The sequence below is a fragment of the Nestor notabilis genome, unplaced genomic scaffold, assembly GCF_000696875.1.
Source record: "Nestor notabilis isolate BGI_N333 unplaced genomic scaffold, ASM69687v1 scaffold2825, whole genome shotgun sequence".
Classification (NCBI taxonomy): domain Eukaryota; kingdom Metazoa; phylum Chordata; class Aves; order Psittaciformes; family Psittacidae; genus Nestor; species Nestor notabilis.
This window is the reverse complement of record NW_009927707.1, coordinates 139,352-160,194: the sequence shown is the minus strand read 5'-3', so window position 1 is coordinate 160,194 and position 20,843 is coordinate 139,352. Positions and strand designations below refer to the sequence as shown.

Sequence of the window (20,843 nt, the reverse complement as noted above, 5' to 3'; positions counted from 1 at the left end):
ACCAAGAGTGTCAGTACATTCAGCAGCCCTGGGCAAGTCCAAGACATTTCCAGTATGAAGCAGGATAAAAATTACCTGCTGATCCATCCAAAGGCAGGCAATTATCCAGCTTTTGAACTGAGTATTTAGAGCATCTCAATATCTCAGGACCTGTGACTTCTCTCACATCCTCATTAAGGCAGCAGGATGAGGATGTCTCTATCTTTGTCCAAACCATTCAACATACTGATTCAAAGCCTACTGAAACAGGAGTCATCCAGCAGCTTTAATGAGAAGCAGTTGGGCCTACAGCTGCGATCTGATGTTCCCCTCACTATGTGAGGACTACCGGTTACCAGCACAATGTCTACCAGCAGCAGCCTGCAAAGAGCATGATCTTGAGTGCTTTGTGTCTTCCCCTTGAATATAACTAAAACTAGAAATGAGTTTTGCAGATATATAAACTGGTAAAAAATGTGGCAACACTTAAGCATTTAAGAGGATTTTAAAAACTTTTTCACTTTACCCACTGGCCAGCCAAAAGCAAAAGGAACTGCATGGTTCTAATAAACTCTCCTTTTCTTCCCAACCAAAAATGCCATTAGCAACCGCTTCAAAAACACAGTATGTGCTAAGATCCCTAACTAGGAGAGGAACATTGTCACAGATCCTGGTCTCCTCAAATGCATCTTCTGGAAACTGAAATCTCTTGTGCTGCTGTGTCCACAGACAAAAACATTATCCCCCTGCCCCATCTCCCAGCACTGATCTAGAGTAAAAAGGAAAAATCACAGTGGTTTGTAAAAGAAGGTTTATTTTATTTTCCCTTCTATTTTTTAAGCTTCTGAGTACATTCTGGTCACATTTAGTGTTTTCCTCTACAGCCAAGAAAGCCAGAAATAGAAGAAAATCATGGGAGAGGTTGGAGGGGAGAAGAATTTTGATCTTCAGTTAAAGCAAACTCAAAATGTGTGTCTGAAGAACAGTCAGCCCCCACCAGTACTTGCCACCTTTTTCCCTCCCAAATTCTTTGCTATGCATGGGACACTGTTTTTCCCCTCTGCAGCCATTATCCTTCCATCTAAGAAAACCAAGCATGTTATTCCTGTCAAAAAGCTTGCTAGGAGGAACTCCCATCAGTAGCAGCTGAACGGACTCATTTCAGCAGTGCAGTGCTGACTCAAAGAATGACAAATGCTGATCCCAGTCACCCTTTGCTCATCACTGCACAGGGCAGTATTGCAGTACTAATGTACTCCAGCATCCATTTTTGCACCCTAACACAACCCTACACTACACGGCTACAAAAGAGGAATGAGCCCATTACAACAAAAATAGCAGTTTTTATTAACCAGCCCTTCCTCCAAATTAACCTTATTTTTCTCATCTGACCAAACCACAGGAAAGCAGCTCAAGCTGTTTATTACTGCACTTCCAATGCTGTAAGTGTGTAATATCACAAAGAAAAAAGCCTTCATTCTGCTCTAATGTAATTTTCTTTTCTATTTCAACGAAAGGGTTCTGGCAGGAGTGCACCCAACCCTTTGCTTAGTACAATAATTATAGTGGGGAAATATTTTTAATCTTCTGAATCAAAGATTTCTAAAGTGACTCTGATTTGGCATCTGTGCAGTGGACCCTGGAAACCCCACAGTTCCCAAATGATTCACTAATTAGTGGAAGTTAAAAAAGACACAGGAATGCCATGCTTGGCTCTCACCGAAATCTATGCGATGTGTCCAGTGACTACATCTTTAATTAGTATTACTTGAACAATCACCAAAAAATGGCTCTAAATAAGACTGGCTCTACTTCACTGTGTGATAACATGTTCCTCCTTTGAATCTGGTATGAAAATGCCATTAGGTATAGTCACAATCCTCCCCATTACAGGCCTGTCAGCAAAATCTGCTGGCCACCCAGGGATTTGAGACTAAGAGCCATGGAAATATTAGTAACAAATCACTCCCATAACTCATCTACAGCCTAAGGAGCTGGAGGAAGTGGTCTCTGCTCTTGCTCTCACACCTGGTTAGCACAGTGCTTTCTCCAATGTCAACATGGGGAGCCAACAGGAAATGTTAAATGTTCCCATCCATTTGGGATTTTGTTTGCCTAACACATCGTTGCTGTCCCAACACGGTGTTATCACATACAAAGCTGTCGTTCCTGCAGTGTCCAACCTTCAAAGTTTCTACAAGAAATTCTGTTGACTTCTGCTGCATCTCAACAAGCACTGTGAGAAGGAAACACACGCACCCCTCCTTCCCAGCACAGGCACCTGGGAATATGTATGTGGGATTAAAGTTAAGCAGTAAGGAACCTTCTGACTAAATATGTGCACATCTAATGAAACTAGGCACGCACAGCCATTGGAAGTCCAGAAGAAGGGTGGGTTAACTTGCTTCTTGGATGGAAGCAAGTGTTAGGAACCTAAGCCCCAGCTTGGTACTTAGCCCCTGCCTCTGAGCAGAAATTAAAACATGTTTGGGGGAGACACAAAGTTGGATTTAAACAGCCAACTTTAGGCTGAGGAGGGTCTCTCTCCTCTTTTAGAACCTCCAAAGGCCAGCAAGTACCCCAGCTCATCACCATCACTATCTGGTAGGCTTTGCCATACTGTCCTCAGTGCTATTACTTACCTAAAATTTCCTCAGCATGTGCTTATCAACTACTTAAGAACTGCTAATCTCAGGTTTAGTTCTCTTTCCTTTCAGAGGTTTGTTTTTACACCCCAAATGTTCTCATAAATAGCTTTTCTACTTGGTTGAAAGCAACTTGGAATCTGTGCCCTGGGCAAAGCAATCCAGATGAATGGATGCAATGCTTCCCTCTGAATCACATTAAAGCCAGGGAGATTAGACTGAGGAAAATGGACTTGCATTTCTCATTTTTTGATCAGTAACAGAACAAAAGGGACAATAAACCTGAAACAAATCAGTCTGGAATATTCTTTCATTTTAAACGGAGAGCTTCAGACTGCAAGTTACTACTTTGGTGTACAAGGGGAACATGGCATTTAATTCTGTTTTCTTTTGCTATGACTTAGTACTTTGCAAGAAGCACCCAAACAGGATTTTTGTTTAAGTGACGTTTAGATAACAGGCTTTTTTAAACCCTAAGAAAGGACAAGCCTTTGTTTACAAAAGTGACAACTCATCAAAGCAGAAACAATAGATGACACTGTGACTAAGAAGCCAAGAGGAAAATGACGCAGAGCAAAGAGCAACACCCACAGCATTCAAGCCACTGCGACTTACGCTTTTTCCAGAAACGCATCCCTTGACATGTTCTGTGCCAACAGATTTGTTGCCAAACTGAACACTTCATCTGACCATTCCTACAAAGAGAAAAGTTGATTCAGTGAGGCTTAGTTTAGATGTTTACTTCCACAATGCAGAATAGTTCTGAACATTACATCGTCAGTAAAAAGTGCCTAATTAAAGCCTGAACTTCATCTTTTCCAATTACAGCTTCCCTCCTTGTCTGTGAGACCTGATTTGCTTGTGCTGCAAAGAAATTAAGACTGATAGAAATGTATCTTTAAAAGTATCTTATTTCACTGAACTGAAAAAGAAATAAATCATATGGATAAATGTCTGATGCAAAACACATTCAAGTTCCTGAAGGATGTGAAATAAATGCCCTGGAAAAACACATTTTCTTGTGTGAGTGACACTGCTCTGGTTGACAGGCTGAGGATTAAAAAAGGAGCCTCTCTACCACCATTCTTACAAAATGAAGCTGAAAGGGGCTTAAATCCCTCTGAAGACAAACAGAGCTGACAGGGTGGGATGCAGACCATACCATAGCAAGTCTCTTGTGTCAGCGTCCCCTCTTGTAGGAGTGTGCTGTAAGAGCCTACACACCACACTCTCTACAGGTCATGAAGTGATTCAGACAACAAGTATCACGCCTTATATTTATGGTGGATACCAAATTAAGAACTGTAAGCACTGACTTCACCTTAGCTCTTACAGCCAACATTTAAACCCCCCCCCCCCAACACAGCAGAAATATATAGGAATAAATTCAAATTATTCTGATATACAAGGAATAAGATGCAACTCCAAATAGAAAAGCTCCTCTCCTCCCTACTGCACATGCTTACACGTGGCCCCATCTAACTAAGTTATGTTTCCCTCTTGCTACCTGACACAAGGGGAAATGTCCTCCAGCTGCTGATGGAGGCTTCCCATGGCTCTCCCTCACTTTTCCTCTCTCTATTTTCCTGACTAATTTTTCTCACTTCTATGCGTGTCGCTGAAGTCCTTCCCTTAAGTCTCAGACCTCTCTGGCTTCCCAGCAAGGCTGGAACTCTCACTGCTTGTCCTGTCACTCTCCTCCCTTGCAGGTCTCTCCTGCAGCTTTTCATTCACAACTTCAGTGCACTTTTCCTTGCTGGCTTGGTGCTTATTTCTAATCCTTAATTGCAATCCTTCTAAATCACAACTGCAGTTCTGCACTGGCTTTCACTCCTTTGAAAGAAAGGCACGAAAACAAAGAGTGCCTTTGCAAAGAATGTGAGGTTTAGTTTTTTTTAACTTAAGTTTTCTTTGAAATCAAAATTGAGTTTCCTTTCATTCCAGTCCAGATCCAAAATCCCCGTTGCCACAGCCTCTCTTTGGGAGTCATCCACTCTCCCTGGCTCTTCTTGTTTGAGGACAGATACAAAAAAAGGGTGATTTCATTCTGACAAAAATTGATAACGATGGAAAGCACCACTGACTCCTAATGAAACACATGTTGCTACATCACTTTGGAGCTTGTTTTACCTAAAAAGCCCTGGGTTTCCACCTGAGTAGGTGACTGATTTGAGAGAGGTTCAGAAGTTATAATGTTTTCTTGGTTTTTTAATGTGCTAAAGTTTTCTCCCTGAAGTTACCAGATCTTGATCCCGAAACTGGTGTCACACAGTCGCTTCCAGAAAGGAGGAGATAAGGCCACCTACACACCTACTGTTACACAGGTCTCTGACACCCTTCAGCTATCAGATCCTTAAGTCCACCCCATTTATAACCTCACCCCTGAGCAGCTGCGACAACACATCTCCTCGTACTGCTATTTCCGGCTGAGAAACCTTCCTCCCTCAGCCACAGCCTTATTGTTCTGGAGGCAACCACTGTGCTGAGCTAGCCCTCCCCTCCACCTCTCGTGACCACTTCCATTTTGCTGCTTTAATTGTTTTTCCTTCTCAGGTCTAATCTGAAAAGCCAGGGGTGTGAGAAAGAAGAGGAGTCGGGTTCATTAGCAACACAACTGCTTTGCTGTGACTCTTGGAACAGAAAGTGTATTAAGGGCAGCATCTGTTTTTCTTCTTGGCAACTCACTTTTCCAGGCTCAGAATAGGCTCATCTTGTAAACACTGTTTTGTTTAGGCACTAATAATAGCAGTTAAACCTTCTCCCTATGACACTAACGGCTGCAGAGATTATTGGCAATATAAATGATGATTTAGACATTAAAAATATGTTGGCTTTTAACTAATCTTGATAAACTTTGTTTTGATCTTACTGGTTCTGCTGGGCTTAAAACTGAAGTATTTTGTAGAACACAGAATTGGGGCACTTCAGGAGTATCCCACAACCTGGCTCTTCCTTCTCTTTGTCCGAGTGCTTGTTGACAGGAATGCAAGAGGAACTAAGTTATTATGTGCCTCTCACAAGCACTATTTGTATAAACAGTCTTGCCATGTTCCTTTGCTAGCTTTTCCTGGCTCTTCAAAGTGATCACATTGCTCTTGCCAAATATTCTAAGGGCTACTTACAGGCTGAGCCATTTCTGACAATGTAGATGCCAAGTCAACAATACTTGCTCACTGCCTCTCCCACTTTAGGGTCTTAATTCCAGCCACCACAGAGCCACAGCCAAAAAACCAAGGTCAGAAAATAAGCCAAGGATCACATCATCTTTCCAGTCAGTGGTCTGAACCCTCAGCAGGAGGGGGAACAAGAGCCCTGAGCACAGGCTCACCGAAATAAAGGAGATGCACTGGACTGACTTTGATGGGCTTGCACCAAGCTGTGAGCCAAGATGCGTCTTGCTGCTTCAGCTACCAAATGGCTCTGTTTCCTTGGGTTTGCTGCACGATACAGAGCAAAGCCCACACTCTAACCCCAAGCACGCTGTACCCTGCAGCCATCTTTACCAGCAGCAGCAATTCCAGAAGGCAGCTCCTGGTGAGAGCGCTCCACAGGGTGGAAAACTGTTACGTGTAGAAAGAAAACAGCCTACTGTGGAAAGGTTATAGCAGCCTCCTGTACAGCAGCAACAATAGGAAAATATAAATCTGGGTATTTTGAAATAAGACTGTACTAGTGCCAATAAACTGCAGACTGGAAGGCTCTGATCCGGTTTGGTAGCGGAAGAACCCAGCCTTCCACCATTCAACTCCAAGCAAGTCCCATCCATCATGGTAAGAACTCTCTGAACTCGATCTCCTCTTGGCTACGTCCTGTTACACTAATTCGTATTTATATCATTCCTGTGAACTTTAACAGATTATTTAACTGTTCTATGCTTTGGCAGGTAGCGTATAAGCAGCAGTTCATTTGGAAATCTGTTGCTCAGTGAAGTAATTCCTCTATTACATGCATCAGGATACATCGGGTAAGACATTTATCTCAACAGAAGCAATGAGATCTTTTTCCTGAGAAAAGACAGCACACGTTCTTGAAAACACTTCTTTCAAATCAGAAGTGACTCCGTGTGAAGGCAGTGTTTCTTGCACATTTGTTTTTGGTGGGAGGTTAACAAAGCAAGCTCCTCAAATTCCACACTTTCAGCATCTTTACGAATTTTAGTTAAAAATGCATCAAATGGATGTGAACTTATACAGTTTGTTTTATCATTTTATTATACTAATCGAGCTCTCATATATGTCAGGGAAGTTGGACAAATAAAAATGTATGCTGGAAAGCAAAGTATGGCACAACTTTTGAATCACCATTGATGACATCATTTCATTTACGGAGGAATTCATCATCTCTTAGTGATGAATCTTATCCAAAGCTCATCAAACCAAGGAGAAACAGATTTCCTTGGCCTCTAGATAAGCAAATGGCCAGGATGGATTAGGGTGGTGAGACAGAGTTGGCGTGAGAGGCACAAAAGAAAGTGAGAGGAAAGAGATGGGAAAGATGAGACATTCACTTTTGAAGTTCATGGATTTGGGAAGAGAATGAAATCCTGTAGAGCAAACACAGATGTTCACAGGTTGGATGACTTCATGTTGGGAACAAAGGCAGAAAAAGAGCATCTGCTCAGAATGGGGTTTGACAATAAACTTCTTCCTTTATCCTGGCTTCTGCAGCTCTATGTGTATGGACAGTCACAAATCCTGTTCCATGACAGGCACAGGAACACCCATCTGAAAATAAGCAAGCACCATATCAGTGCTACTTCTCTCCATCATCAAGACATGTCCAGCAACCTGCCTATTAGACCATTACCTAATGAATTTCAAGCTGCATTCTTGGAACAAACCGGCTGCACAGTGCCCTTCAGCTCATCACTAATGTACTTCAAACATTAGTTACTTTCTCCTGGAGGAATGCACATAAAACAATACAATGTGACTGTGTTGTCTGTTCTATCTTTGTTTTTGGTTTATTTAAAGCAAGTTGAACAGACCAAGGCTCCTATTTTCATAACTTTCCCACAACTTGGCCAGTGGATGTGACGAACAGAGTCTGTAGCATCATAGGAAGCCTCCTGAAGAGGAGGAAACCCCCATAATTAAGGAATTTTAGCTGCCTCACTGTGATCATTGAAGTTTACTTCGCCTTTCTCCTCCCAAGAAAGAACTGACTGATACTTGTCACACAACTTGAAAGATAAGGTATCGGAAATGAAGAGTTAATCCAAATAATATTCATGCACTGAAAAAGGAAAGGTGGGGGAGTTTTTCCCTGACACTTGCTTTCCCTGGAATGTCAGCAACAGGAAGGGTCAAAATCTGCATGTGTGATGTTGAAAACGTTCTGTATTCACATGCCTTCTCCGAGCTCCCTGAAGAGATGATCTGTGCCTCATGTGCTTATTTATTACGACTTCTCTGAGTCACTACATGAGTCCTGGAGATAAGGACCAGATTCTGTGGTCTGGCTTATGCAAAGTTGGAAAACATGTTAAAAAAGGAAGAATTTTTAGATGCATTCAATAATGATCAAAACTCGGTTTTCACTGAAACAATCAGGATACTTTGTGTGATCTCAGAGCAAGCACAGCTAATCTGCAGTGCTTTGAAAATCACATCTTGAGGCCACTGTGCCTGGCTGAGAAAATAGTAATTCATTTGGTCCACCGCATTTACAAATAACAAGGAAGATTTAGGTTCTTAGTTACTCAGATTGTAGGAGTTACTCAGGATTTAAAGCAGCCAAGCTTTTCTAAAACATGATTTTATCTCCTGTATTTTAAGGTTTCATTATCAAACAGAAAACAGCCCTAAAATACCAGTTTCTGCACTGTGCTGGCCAAATGATTATAGCTCGACTGATTGTAGGCTAGGCAGCAAAGCAAAAAAGAGGAAAAAGGCTTCTGATTTGGATGATTCGCCCATGGTAAGGGCTAACAGTTGTTGCTAGTAAAGCTTTAGCATACCTTCGCATCTCCCATCATGGGCTTAGATAGTTGTTTTTTCCTCACTGAAGTGTTGTTTCAATCGTTTTCACTTTTACAGTGTTAAGATTTCTTAACCACCCTGTGCAGTATAGCTGCGTGTTTTCAAGGCCGGGGACAGCACTTCCCACTCAGCAGTCCACAGACCACCACAAACTCATTTTGTTTCTGTTCTTTCATACCAGTGAGACAGTGGAATTTGTGTTTTTGCCAAGCTGACCAATTGGCTAATGAAGATTAGCAAAGACAGAAACCTGGCAAGCAAAAATATATCCTCCTTGCTCAAGACTTTCATCCTGTGACCATTTTTCACCAGCCTTGTTGCCTGTGAGGTGACAAAATAACTCAGTACTATTGTTAAATAACTGCAGTCTACACAGAAACTATCATTTTAGTGCAATCTAGTGGACTTGAGGATGCAAACCATGTTAAAGTGTGTTCTGTGTGTGGTTATCTGTACGAATAGAAGCGGAAAGAGGAGTAGCTTTTCAATGTCAATTTGGAATAGATAAAGCAAAGAGCTCTCACTTCAATAAATACAGCAGACTTGTTTAGAAATTGGAAGAAGGGGGAAAAAATCCCAAAGAAATCAAAACCAAAAGATGTATTAATATCAACTGGAACTTGCTTGGAACAAACAGCTGTGTGGTACGTTGGACAGAAAGGAAGGGACTGTATACCTGCATGGAAAAAGTACTTTGCTAAGGTAATGACACCGGCTACGTGATTCTTATCAAAGGGCTATCAGTAGGCGAAATGCAATGCTTAAAACTGACCTTTGAATATGAACAGGAATGTTTATGTGTGTGTTAAACAAGGTGTCTGCTGACTACTTGAGTGTACAAGGTAGAACTGTAGATTCCCACTACTCTGATATGGCCAACCTTAAAAAGTCAACCAGTTATAAACTTGGTTCTCACAGATGATTCTATAATTCACATACACTTAGAACAAGCATAAAAGGGTGATAACTACTGAAAGATCCCAAGATGTGTTTGGAAAGTCACTACACGCATCTCATCGCTGAGTAAAAATTTGTGTGTACCATTATTTTCACAGTGTGTGTGTGTGATTTACAGCAATGTTCTGAAGATGAGCACAAATACCAGGGGCACAAACTTTGATAAATAAACTCCCTGGAAAAGAATGATTGCACAATTCCTCTTTGGTGCTGAGCAGCACAGCTCTGCAACAGAACTGAGGTTCATTTCATAGCAATCCACTCATCTCATTTATCTGTACCTCAAACTAACACTTTAGAAACATTAATTTTATATGACACAGATGAATGTATATTACCTTTGCTATATCCTCCTGGAATGCCACCAAGTTCAAGTACGATATATTGACCAGGTCTGGGCCATAGACAACAGTTATCATTCGATTTTCCAGGCGACCTCCTGCGTTCCCAGCATCCAACAGCTCACGCAGTTTGGGATCCTGCAAGTAAACACATTGCAAAATAGTTAAACTTCTGCAAATACTTATACCAAAGAAGTGATTATTTTTAGACATACTTCAATTTTGAAAACTTATATTATTTCAAGCAATTTAAACATGATGGTGCCAGTTTCTGATACAGTTAAATAGTTATTAAAACAGTTAAAGTTATTAACACAGAATAAAATCACTACCGTAAATCCCTCAAAGCCTTTGAGCTCTGTCTTGCAACAGTACAGACTAAAAGCTGTACAGTTGATGGCTGCACATTCCTATTTGCAGTTATTTTTGCCTCAGAATTTAAGCACACATAAACTGTTCTGCTTGTCAAAACAACACAATCTGTCCAAAGGCTACTGGCCTTGGCAGAGAGATTCTCTATGGTTTTAATGGATTTTAGATAAATCTTAACATGAGAACTTCGGTTTTCCTGAGGAATTAAGAAGACTGGTTGGAATTAACTGTCAAACACTATGAAATGATAATGGAATTTTTGGTGATGCCCTTCCCTTTCTTCTCCATGTTCAAACAGTCATGTATTATTTAAATTATGAGATATATCCCATTTATATTTAATCTTTAGCCTTTTTTTTTTTTTCAGGTCTATATTCAATATAGAACAACAGAATAATTCAGCCTGGAAAAGACCTTTAAGACCATTGAGTCCAACCACGAACCCAGCACTGCCAAGTCCACCACTAAACTGTGTCACTAAGTGCAACATTTACACATCTTTTAAATACCTCCAGGGATGGTGACTCAACCACTTCCCTGGGCAGCCTGTTCCAATCCTTAGTATAGCAATGACTACATAACATTTCTGTGAAGGAAAGATATGTTCAAAGATTTTTATCAGCTAATAATAGCCTGAACCTCAGCTTCATTGGTAGCATGCGAGACAAATTTCAGGTTATTTTGTGACGCTACTTATTGCTATTAGGGTGCAGCATTTCCAAGGAATGCACTCAGTGTTTTTCAAACTAAGAAAACTGCTTGGTCCTTGGCCTCAAGATGAAGTTTATAAAGGCAAAAGACAGATGAAAAGAAGCCCTGCATGACTGACTTCAATCCTTTGAATGGGACAAGTATAGTTTGAAAGCTCAGGTTTCCTGAAAGGCAATATTTCATTCTGCTACAAATACCAAAAAGTGGCCAGCAAATAGCACCTCTATGGGATGACAGATTCTGTGTAGAGATCAAACGGTTTCAAAACTGACACAAATATATCCTGCAGTTCACATTTCACTCACTTCAACCTCTCCCCCACTGTCTGCATGTTTAGTGTTTATGATACTTCTTAATATTTAATAACTTTTAAATAATCTAAATCTCCACTGACTGTCACAAATTAAGTTCAGTATAACATGATGATAAGCTTAAGATGATAAAAAGGGCTGGTTTTCATAGATCTTGCAGGAAATCCTGTATCAACAAGACATCAGTCTAAAGGGCATCTCCTGATTGGTATCGTATCTGCTTGTAGGCAATGGAATTATTAATATGTTCAACAAATACTTTACAAGGTTTAGGAAAGCATTTTGAAGTATGGTGTATTAACTGGAAAGAAAGGCTGTCTATCACATGATGCTGAGCCTCATTAAATACCGGGTAGGATGGCAAGCGTTGCAGGAAAACAGACAGAATAATCCTATTTGAGAGCTCTGTAAAGAAGGAATATGATTGTGCGCTGAGCCAAAGCCAATTTCACCGGTAAACAAGTTAATGACAGGCTTTCACATACGAGAAAACCAGAAGAGAGATGTAAAAATAGTAGCTGCGCTTCCCAGATGAGGATTTGAATGAGAAAGACAAAGAAATTGTGTAACTTACACTTAGGAGAAAAGCTGGAGAAATGCCCTGAAGACGCTAAGTTAGTGATGTGTATTACTAGATGGGTTACTTTCTCTTCTATTTACAGGCTGAATGCTACAAAGCTTTGTTTCATTTCTCTGGGAGAAGATAACTCATCTGAATTTTACTCTCTACCGTTTCAAACCCAAAATCAGACTGATAAATGCTTCTGCTCAAGGGCCTGTCTGGGAAAAGCATCGTTCTTTCTGAACTCAAACTGAACAGGATTGTCTATCTGGTTTCATTCTTTCATATAATTGTCATTCCTTTCTTCCTTGCCCTGGCTGAACCTCTTGCTCGCTCAGTGATGAACTGCAATCAATATCAACAAAAGAAGAAAGAAGATAAACCTTTTGCTTTTGTATTTATAGTCAGCTACAGAATGTCTCTATGATGGATCACGCTTTAGTTAGTCTAAGACACGAATTAGCCATGCATCACAGAACAAAAAAGAAACATATCTGAAATGGGATGCTTCTTCCAAAGGGAATTCATCAAAAGAAAAGTTACCTGGGACTGACTCAGTAAGGCTGTTAAAAGTGCAGAGTAAGTGGCCAGTCAGGCAATATGAGTATGAATTTGCTTTTCCAAATCACAGGATTTTTCTCCAGATTTTAAAGACAAGAAATGAGACCATCCTCTTCGGGTACCTGGGTTTGGATGAGTAAAAAGTTGAATTTTTCTATCCTCCAAGACTTGTCTATGACAGTTTGAAGCACACGGTCCTTTACAGCAATACATTGGCTGCCACCCAGAACCCGTTAATAAAAGACACAAACTGCATATCCTGGGCTACCTCAGTGTAATCTGCCATGTGCTCCACAGACTTCAAATAGACACTTTTATTAGAAGTTCAGTGAAAGAGAATAATTTTGATACTAACAGGATTCACATCCTTTTTCACCCCTGCCATGAGTGTATGTGCCCTTTAAGGATGACAGATGTATTTCCATTTGCCAGTGACAACTTAGCCCTTAGCTTACGATCTAGGTCATATTATTTGGTCCTCGAATCTGAAGTACTCTAATTGAGATACCAACACACACTGTCAGCTCTTCACATTCCCCACGAACAGCTCTAGTCCCTTATTACCACCCTTAGCTGCAAACGCTACTAAGAGGATGAGCAAAATACCCTTTATCAAAATCTTGAAGACTACTGAAGGTCTATGAATCAAAGCCCTTTTTAAAATGTCAGCAAGTTTTCCCGTGGAGATGATAGGAAAAGGACATGGAAAAAACCCAAGCAGCAAGACTATATTTAAGCCTTTTTATGTAAATCGGATTATTTTGATTTTGATAATTCCATTTTGAGGAACGAGACTGAAAGTCTGCTGCTGTTTGGAGCTGCATTCGATATGCTGGCTCACAAGTGGACAGATTGGTTTTTGGCATAAGCTCTTTGCTAGGCTGGGGCCGTATTATGAACAAATTAAGCTTCTCAAGAGACATTCAGCAGAATTGTATCTATTTACTATTGACTGTAGTCCTTTTCTGAACACCTGAGCTACTGAAGCTCTACCATGTTAAGGAACATAACCATGGGATGATCAGTGCCTAAGTAACTCATCTAAGTTCCCTTTGTAGCACAATGATTTAAGTCTGCATTGATGGTTTCTGACGAAGGAACATGCTTTCGCCTCCTTTACTCAAGGGGTCTGGATGTCACCTTGCTTCCTCCTTTCCTCTAAAGTCTAGCACGAGATTCAGTTCAAGGACTCGAGCTGCCTGAAGATTTGCTCTGAAACCAGGCCAGGAAAGCCAGTTTTCCCAGTGGGACACCTCTGTGGTTATAGGACTGACACATTCCCAAGAGAGATGTAAATTGTGAGCAGAGAAATACAGAGAAGGTGGCAAGGATGGGATTGGCATCCCAGCACAAACACCTTCAGAGTTCATTACAAATCAGATTAACCATGTCATATTGAGGCAAGAGTTGGCCAAAGGACTAGCTGCTCATTTGGTAAAAAGCCTTCCCTATTTAGTCCTGATTTCTTTTGATAGATTTGTCAAGACAAGACACCTTAAATCAATCCAAAACACAGCAAGAAAAGAGAAGAAAGAATAAAATAATAATAAAAATGAAAAAGAATAATAAAAGTTTATGGAATTCCTACAACTTCCATGAACAAATGCTAAATAACGATGTTTTGTTAGAAACCAGGATCCTGTAGACAGATGGATAAAAACAGATTTCAAACAGACTTCCAAAACTTTCTCCTGTTCTGTTTTCCTTTAGTTGGAAATCATAAAAATAACATAAACTTAAAGAGGCTGCTCAGCCACATTAATAACAAGCTCCACAAAGACTGCTTTCAGCTGTGGCTGGTGTTACCAAAACGTAGCTCTTTACACTGAAATCCTAGCACATTACACTAAATGCTGTAACATCTTTTAATAAGTAGCTCCAGCTCTTTAAACTGGTTTCCAAAACCTTGCAGCACTCCATCTGTCTGCAGAAAGTTTCTGCTGTTTTAATACTTAACCATACAGATATCTCTCTCTCTCTATATATATATATATCTGTGTGTATATATACACAAACACAGACAGAGATACAGGTATCTGTATATATGTATCTACAAGGCTTCTGTGCAGGAAAACTCAACCTGAGATTTAAACACGCCACAAGGCAGCAGGTCAGCCAAGGTTTCACCTCAGATGGAATGCATCAATTTTGTGACTCAAAAGATGCAGCACCGTCTTGGAGAGCAGCTCTCTCTGATCCCAAACCTACATTAAACAGTAGGAGAATCTATCCAATGCTAAAGATTTTCCTTGGGGTTTAATAGACAACATGATGGCCAAACTGGGTGATTAGCAAAAGACTCAGCCACAACTTCTGGGTCACTAAAACAGTTGTGTAATTAAAGTATAGGAAATTTTTGGTGTTTGAAGACATTCATTTACAATGCAAAACATCTAAAGGAGTCATTATAGGCTCCACTTGTATGTATAGTCTACATACAGTGGGTATTACATGTTATTTATATATCATGCACTCCTCTATGTGTAAAGTGCCAAACTCCCTGCCCCTAACAGCTATCAGCTGAAATTATTTCCTCACCCATCTCATGCAGTAAAATGTTGCCTTTAGAATATCAGTTAATACTTGAGTTCTACTGAAGCAATAGGCCTGAAGTGGCTCTCAAAGCCTTCAAAAAGTAGATGTCTAGAAAAACCAAGCCCCAAACTAAACCACTGCAAACCAAATCCCCACCAAACCCTACGCACAAACTCATCATGTACCAGGTATTTGCATTAATTCTGCCAAACTGATTTGCACATTCCAAATGCTTTCTGTTTCTGGTACTAAATAAATGCCACACTTCTTACTTTAAAATACTCCAAAGCATATGTTTCTTTCATTAAAGCAGGGTTGGACAGAATTACACATTTTGCTTTATTTAGATTTTTAAGCTATATTACATAGCTATCAGGGTGCTTCAGAATTCCCTAGGCTCTTTACCACAATCCCAAATGGCTATATTTGTGTCCCGATATTTCAGGAGCGATCTGAAACAACTGGCAACACACTTTAATCTCAGTTTCATGCTCATCAGAATAAGATTTCCAAGCATTTAAAACTGCATTTATATTTTTCTAGCTCTTTATGTATCCCAGGAGAGGTGAGATAGGGAGGAAAGAAACATAATTAGATAGCTACATATGCAAAGAGTTTTCCAGGAAACACTCGGATTTGTGCTTAAATTAAACAAAGAACCTTGCTAAAATAGGAGCTTTCATTGTGACTCTGCTGAAGGCAAAACTCCCACAGATTTTCTTCAAATAGAACAATGTCTTATCTTCAGGAATGCTTTATCACAGAGTGTTTATCAACAAAAATGTATATACACACATAGATATATATAGCTTGTATATTTAATGCACTTGACCCAGATTTCAAACATCAGATCTTAACCCGTTAAGCACCAGGTAAGTTCGTATTACAGGACAGTATAAATAAGAAACATTAGGTTTCTCTTAAAACCAAAGCACTTACCCCTATGGCTAGCTAAGGACTCCAGCAGACTTCCCAAGCCCCAGCTCCACTGAAGTGATCCAACCAAACTCCACAGTGCAACACAGAAGACCACATAAGAATAGGAATTGCTTTCTAATAGTCTGTTGAAATGATTTTGCACTGCATGTGTAGGTAGAGCACACAGCTCTGACCTGCAAGACTTCTTGGGTCCATGATGACATTTAAGAGTTCCTTCTTATCTTTGTCTCTAGAGGTTAAATGTCTCCTCCAGTCTCTGCATCTACAGCTAAACAAGAAGTGAAGCACCTCCCTAAGCGGTTATTTCCCCACCTGTGTCAGAGAGGAGTAAATTACACACCTGACTACGGTTCTCTGCCTAACCAGGACACGAGGTGCAGGTGCAAGCCATTTACAGATGTCTAACTTCTGGAGGTGAGACAACCCCACTGCAAGTGTCCCACCCCACCCCTCTCCTTGCCAAGGGACCATCACTCTGCATGGCCTCTTGAGCAGCTCTGAAGTGCTGCCAGGCCCCAGCCTGACCCTCAGAAACAAAATGCTCCCACTAATGGGCTTAAATTTACTGTTAATAATCCTGATATGGATTTCAAAGACCCCTCCTGGCACACATCACCTAGCAACAGTACAGGACTAAGAACTTCCCATCACGTGGATTGAGAGGCTTATCCTTCAAAGAAATGTGCCTTTCTTCTCTCTCTCCTTCCTTTGTTGAGACCAAAGTCAAAACTATCAAGTTTATCTTTCAGCAATCGCTTTCACTGATTAAAGAGAATGTCCATACATGGGAATCACACCTACAAACTCAATGACAGGATTTTGTCTGTCTTCCTTAATGACAGTCATGTGAAATGAATATACTCCAATTACTACATCAAAGATACTCAAAACAGTGTTCTCCAAACTCCCTTTTCTATTATTACACAGGATTCATAAGAAGTTTGATATTTAAATATATTCATTTATATCAAGTAATTTTTACCAAATTCATTATCATTAAGCCAGAAATACATTAATTCCAATAATGATAAAAACTGCACTACGGTTTTAATACAAATATTTCACAACAGTGTACCAGGATCTGTGTATGACCAAAATACCTGCATATACTACTACTTTGATTTTTTTCTCATTCCTAGGGGTTCAGAATGGATTCCAATTCTGCATGATATCACCACACACAGAAATAAAGCCAGGATCTCGTTTAAACACGCGAGTCATCAAGACACCCTTTTCGTGCAAGCTAAGTGAGTGTGTACAAAACAAGGATGATTCTTAAAAAATTGCTCTCAATAACCTAAACTTGTGTTAAACTGACCATCTGCTCAGTTAATACAGTGGAATATTTCTACAGTAAAACACGGTATTAGGTAAAAGGAATCAGAAATGCTTTAGAGAAAGAGTCAGTCCCTGGGAAGGAGATCCAAGACATCCACTTACTTCCAGGACAGATCTTGCTTGGACATGCAGCAACACCGAGTGCCGCAGATTCAACTGAAATCCAAGGCCTATTCTTCCCATAGAAATTATGAGGGATGAAAGGCTACCATAAATGATACATCAAAGAGTCAATCCCAATTAATTCTCCCTCTGGAACACTTGCTCCAGAACAACAACTGCTTTCCCCAAAATAGCTTAACCCAAGAATACCAATACATCAAGTTTATCAGGAATGGGTTACGAAGACCTGTAAAGCTACTTTTTTTCCTATGATGTAAAACTTTTGAGGAAGAGAGAATATGTGCCTGCATAGAACATACTTTTGTTTCATAGAGAAATAGGAGGTAAGCAAATCTATACTGTACAAACGATATGTAACTTTGGAGTAGAGACGACCGTGTCAATACCCATTTCCAAATACAATTCTAACTTTAAGGTCTGAAAACGCAACACCACAATGCAAGACAGGGGATATTTAAAAACATTAAATGTTATTAATCAGTATTTTTATTACAATTTTTCACACCACCATAAGTTCTGAACCAGCAGTGACACTGGTGTAACCAGAATTTGCTGGAGACAACGCTATAAACTTACTGATAGATGATATTCAGCACCAGCTTTGCTGAAGATGCTAGTTCTCTTTACGGGAAAAAATCAGATTGACTTCTGGGGGAAAGGGAGGGATATACCCAAACGATGTCAATTTAATGCTGTATTTGGTGAAAACAGGATTTTATACAAAATAGAGAATGAACGGTACGTGCTAAGGAAAAGCCCAGGGACAAAACCAGAGCCACCTCATTCCTCTTTTCCTGACCTTTCTCACAGTTCAAGTGATCCAAATCCAGCTTCCCTGCGTCTCTCATGCTCTCATGACAGAACATTAAGCAAATATTCAGCCTGCATATTTATTTAGCTCTCCTCCATGTCCATGTTTCTCAGATTATTTTTTTTTAGGTCCATGATATTAATGTTTTAAATTGGTTGCAAGACTGTGTTCCAACCAAAACCAAGTGACAGCATAAACCATCCAAGTAAAAACAGACCAAATGTGGTGTTTTTCAGTCCTTTTGCTTGTGATTAACACAAAAGTACTTTAGATCTCACAGTGTAAATCTTCATTTGTATGACAATTTTAAAAAGGGAAAAGACCTCGAGCTACAACCAAGCACCATCTTTCTCTAGATGTTTTCTAACACACGGACATTTTCATCAGGTTTTATTAGCTGCAGATGGTTCATTATTTAACAATGACCTTTAAGCAGACACATTTCCTTTCACTGCTTTTCCTTTCTCCAAATACGTTGAGATTTTCTTCAGTATCATTTTAAAGGAAGAAATGAAGAGACAGAAGCAAAGAAACTTCTCTCGTTTTCGTGTTACTTTTGTTAAGTCATTTTCTTTGGTCTGTATGAAACTATCGATAAAAGTATCAAAAGTCTTAGAATGAAATGATTTCTACAGCAGGTTGCCCAGCACGTTAGGGCAGGAACAGCTGGAACAGCAGCTGAATTTTCACTTATCTTTAAATCTCATACACATTGTTCTTCCTATTCTGAATGGCTGTGTAGAGTTATATTAAATGGGGTTACTTCAGAGGTTGAGGTACAATCAGCTATTAATTTATATATCATTAGTAAAAATCTAGGATGATTGGAATGAGCTGAATGAGAGGGACTGCATCAATGCCCACTACACTCTTCAGAGTGCTCCGTAAGGGCTGGTGTATGATCACTTGCATTTTAATGCATTTTTTTAGCTGGTGGAAGTATGTACATCCAGACGGTCTGTAATGCTGAAAGCTCCAACTACCCACCCCATGTAAGAATAACAGATGAAACACAGAAAGCTATAACTGAAAACATCTGACTAACGAGCTGTTTATTATTGCAACATTTCAGACAGACTCATCAGGACAAAAAAGGAGAAAAAAAAAAGAGAGAGATATCCTGTTAGGCCACACCAGCATTATTTTGTTCTATCTTACCTGCTTGTGAGATGTGGTTTGCTAACATTTTTCCCAATTACAAAGTCATATGTGGGATGCTTACTGCTAAAGGTTTCAATTTACCTGATTTTAACTACTGCAAACACTCACTATTGCCATTACCTCTAAGTATTTAATTCTAGGAAACTCATTTGCAGTACAGCAAAGAAAAATAAACCATTTCAATGACAATGCTGCAACAGGCGTAAGTCTTTCCTTCTTGGACTGTACCAGATACTCAGCTCCTGCAAATCAGACCACGAGCTTACAACAGACTCTTAACAGCACATCTATTTAACTACTGACTGCCAGTGACAAGCTCTCATGCACTGTCACCTGCTGCAAACCTTCAATATATCTTACTACGTATCAGTAACAGTAAATCAGAAGTAGAAATACATTTAGACTCCTGACATTTGAGAATAGATGCAAAAGTAGCCAGCACAGATGAACTTAATGTCCTGCAGATCTCAACGGAGTTGTCCCAGCTCATGGTGACTGTCCCGCTCAATGGGAATTGGAGCCAGGGTACCACAGAGGCACAGGAGTGTTCATTAGCTGAAAGGATGCCTTGACTCTGAAAACATAACTACAACCATAAAATCAGCTAAAAAGCCACATGGCAAAATTATGTAGCAGATGCCTCTGCTTTGCATGGTGAAGTTAAGAGAGAGGAAGTAATGTATAATGAATATGAATTATTTCAGATTGCTTTTTAAAAGTTGGTCACCTTCAATTTACCCCATAGAGGATGAGACTCTGCAAGCACCTATTAATTTTTATACAAATATCTAACAGAAAAAGACTAGAAACATATTTCTGTTTTAGAAGACAACATGACTACTGAAAAAAAAGAGGTAAAATCTACAAAGAGTATGAGTAAGAACTACAAATATGTTTCTTTGGCTGAGGAGAGAAAACAGTGAATAAATGCAGAAACTGGATTTGGGTGGCTGTATGACAGATTAACTTTACTACCTGTGAAAGTACAGGAAACGTGCTCGGGCACTGCTAGGAAAAGACTATCCAAACACTAACATCTTTGGCAAGCAGCTGCAGAGAGAAGGAATTCTTCAAGGGATGCCATGGACATTATTTTAGGCAGTTGCTTTTGTACTCTATGGTTTTGAGAAATAATCAATGAAGAGGACACAAAAAGGGTGGCTGGATCGATTTGAGAGCAGACTCAAAGAAGAACATAACACATCAACTTGGAGACAGACCTGGTGGAACTGAATACTACATTACTTGTGAGCAGCCAAACAATGTGAGAATACCAAGATAAGGATGATGGAAAATCAGCGCAAGAAAAAAGTGAGGGAAATGATCTCAAAAGAAAATTGACTGTGTGGCACGAGGTCCACATGGAGAAAATTCCAGGTGCAGACACTGGTGCAGTGAGTGACTTTGTGCATCTGAATTATTGACATGTGTTATAGAACCAAAATTCACTCATAAATGTATCTCTCTCCCTGTACATTTGCAGATATAGAGAAGACGGACAACTACATTTAGAAGC

At 39.9% G+C, this 20,843-nt stretch overlaps 1 protein-coding gene across 1 annotated transcript in view; it reads right to left on the bottom strand.

The window, feature by feature from the left end:
• The window catches only part of LOC104405432 (1-phosphatidylinositol 4,5-bisphosphate phosphodiesterase beta-1-like), a gene marked incomplete at its 3' end in the record, with an annotated part of 148,995 nt that overhangs the window by 7,938 nt on the left and 120,214 nt on the right, over window positions 1–20,843 (bottom strand). The window contains exons 3-4 of the mRNA XM_010014155.1: window positions 9,901–10,041; window positions 3,240–3,319 (exon numbers count right to left, since the gene is read on the bottom strand). Of these exons, the coding sequence (XP_010012457.1) occupies window positions 3,240–3,319; window positions 9,901–10,041 (221 nt within the window). The remainder of the gene's footprint in view (window positions 1–3,239; window positions 3,320–9,900; window positions 10,042–20,843) is intronic.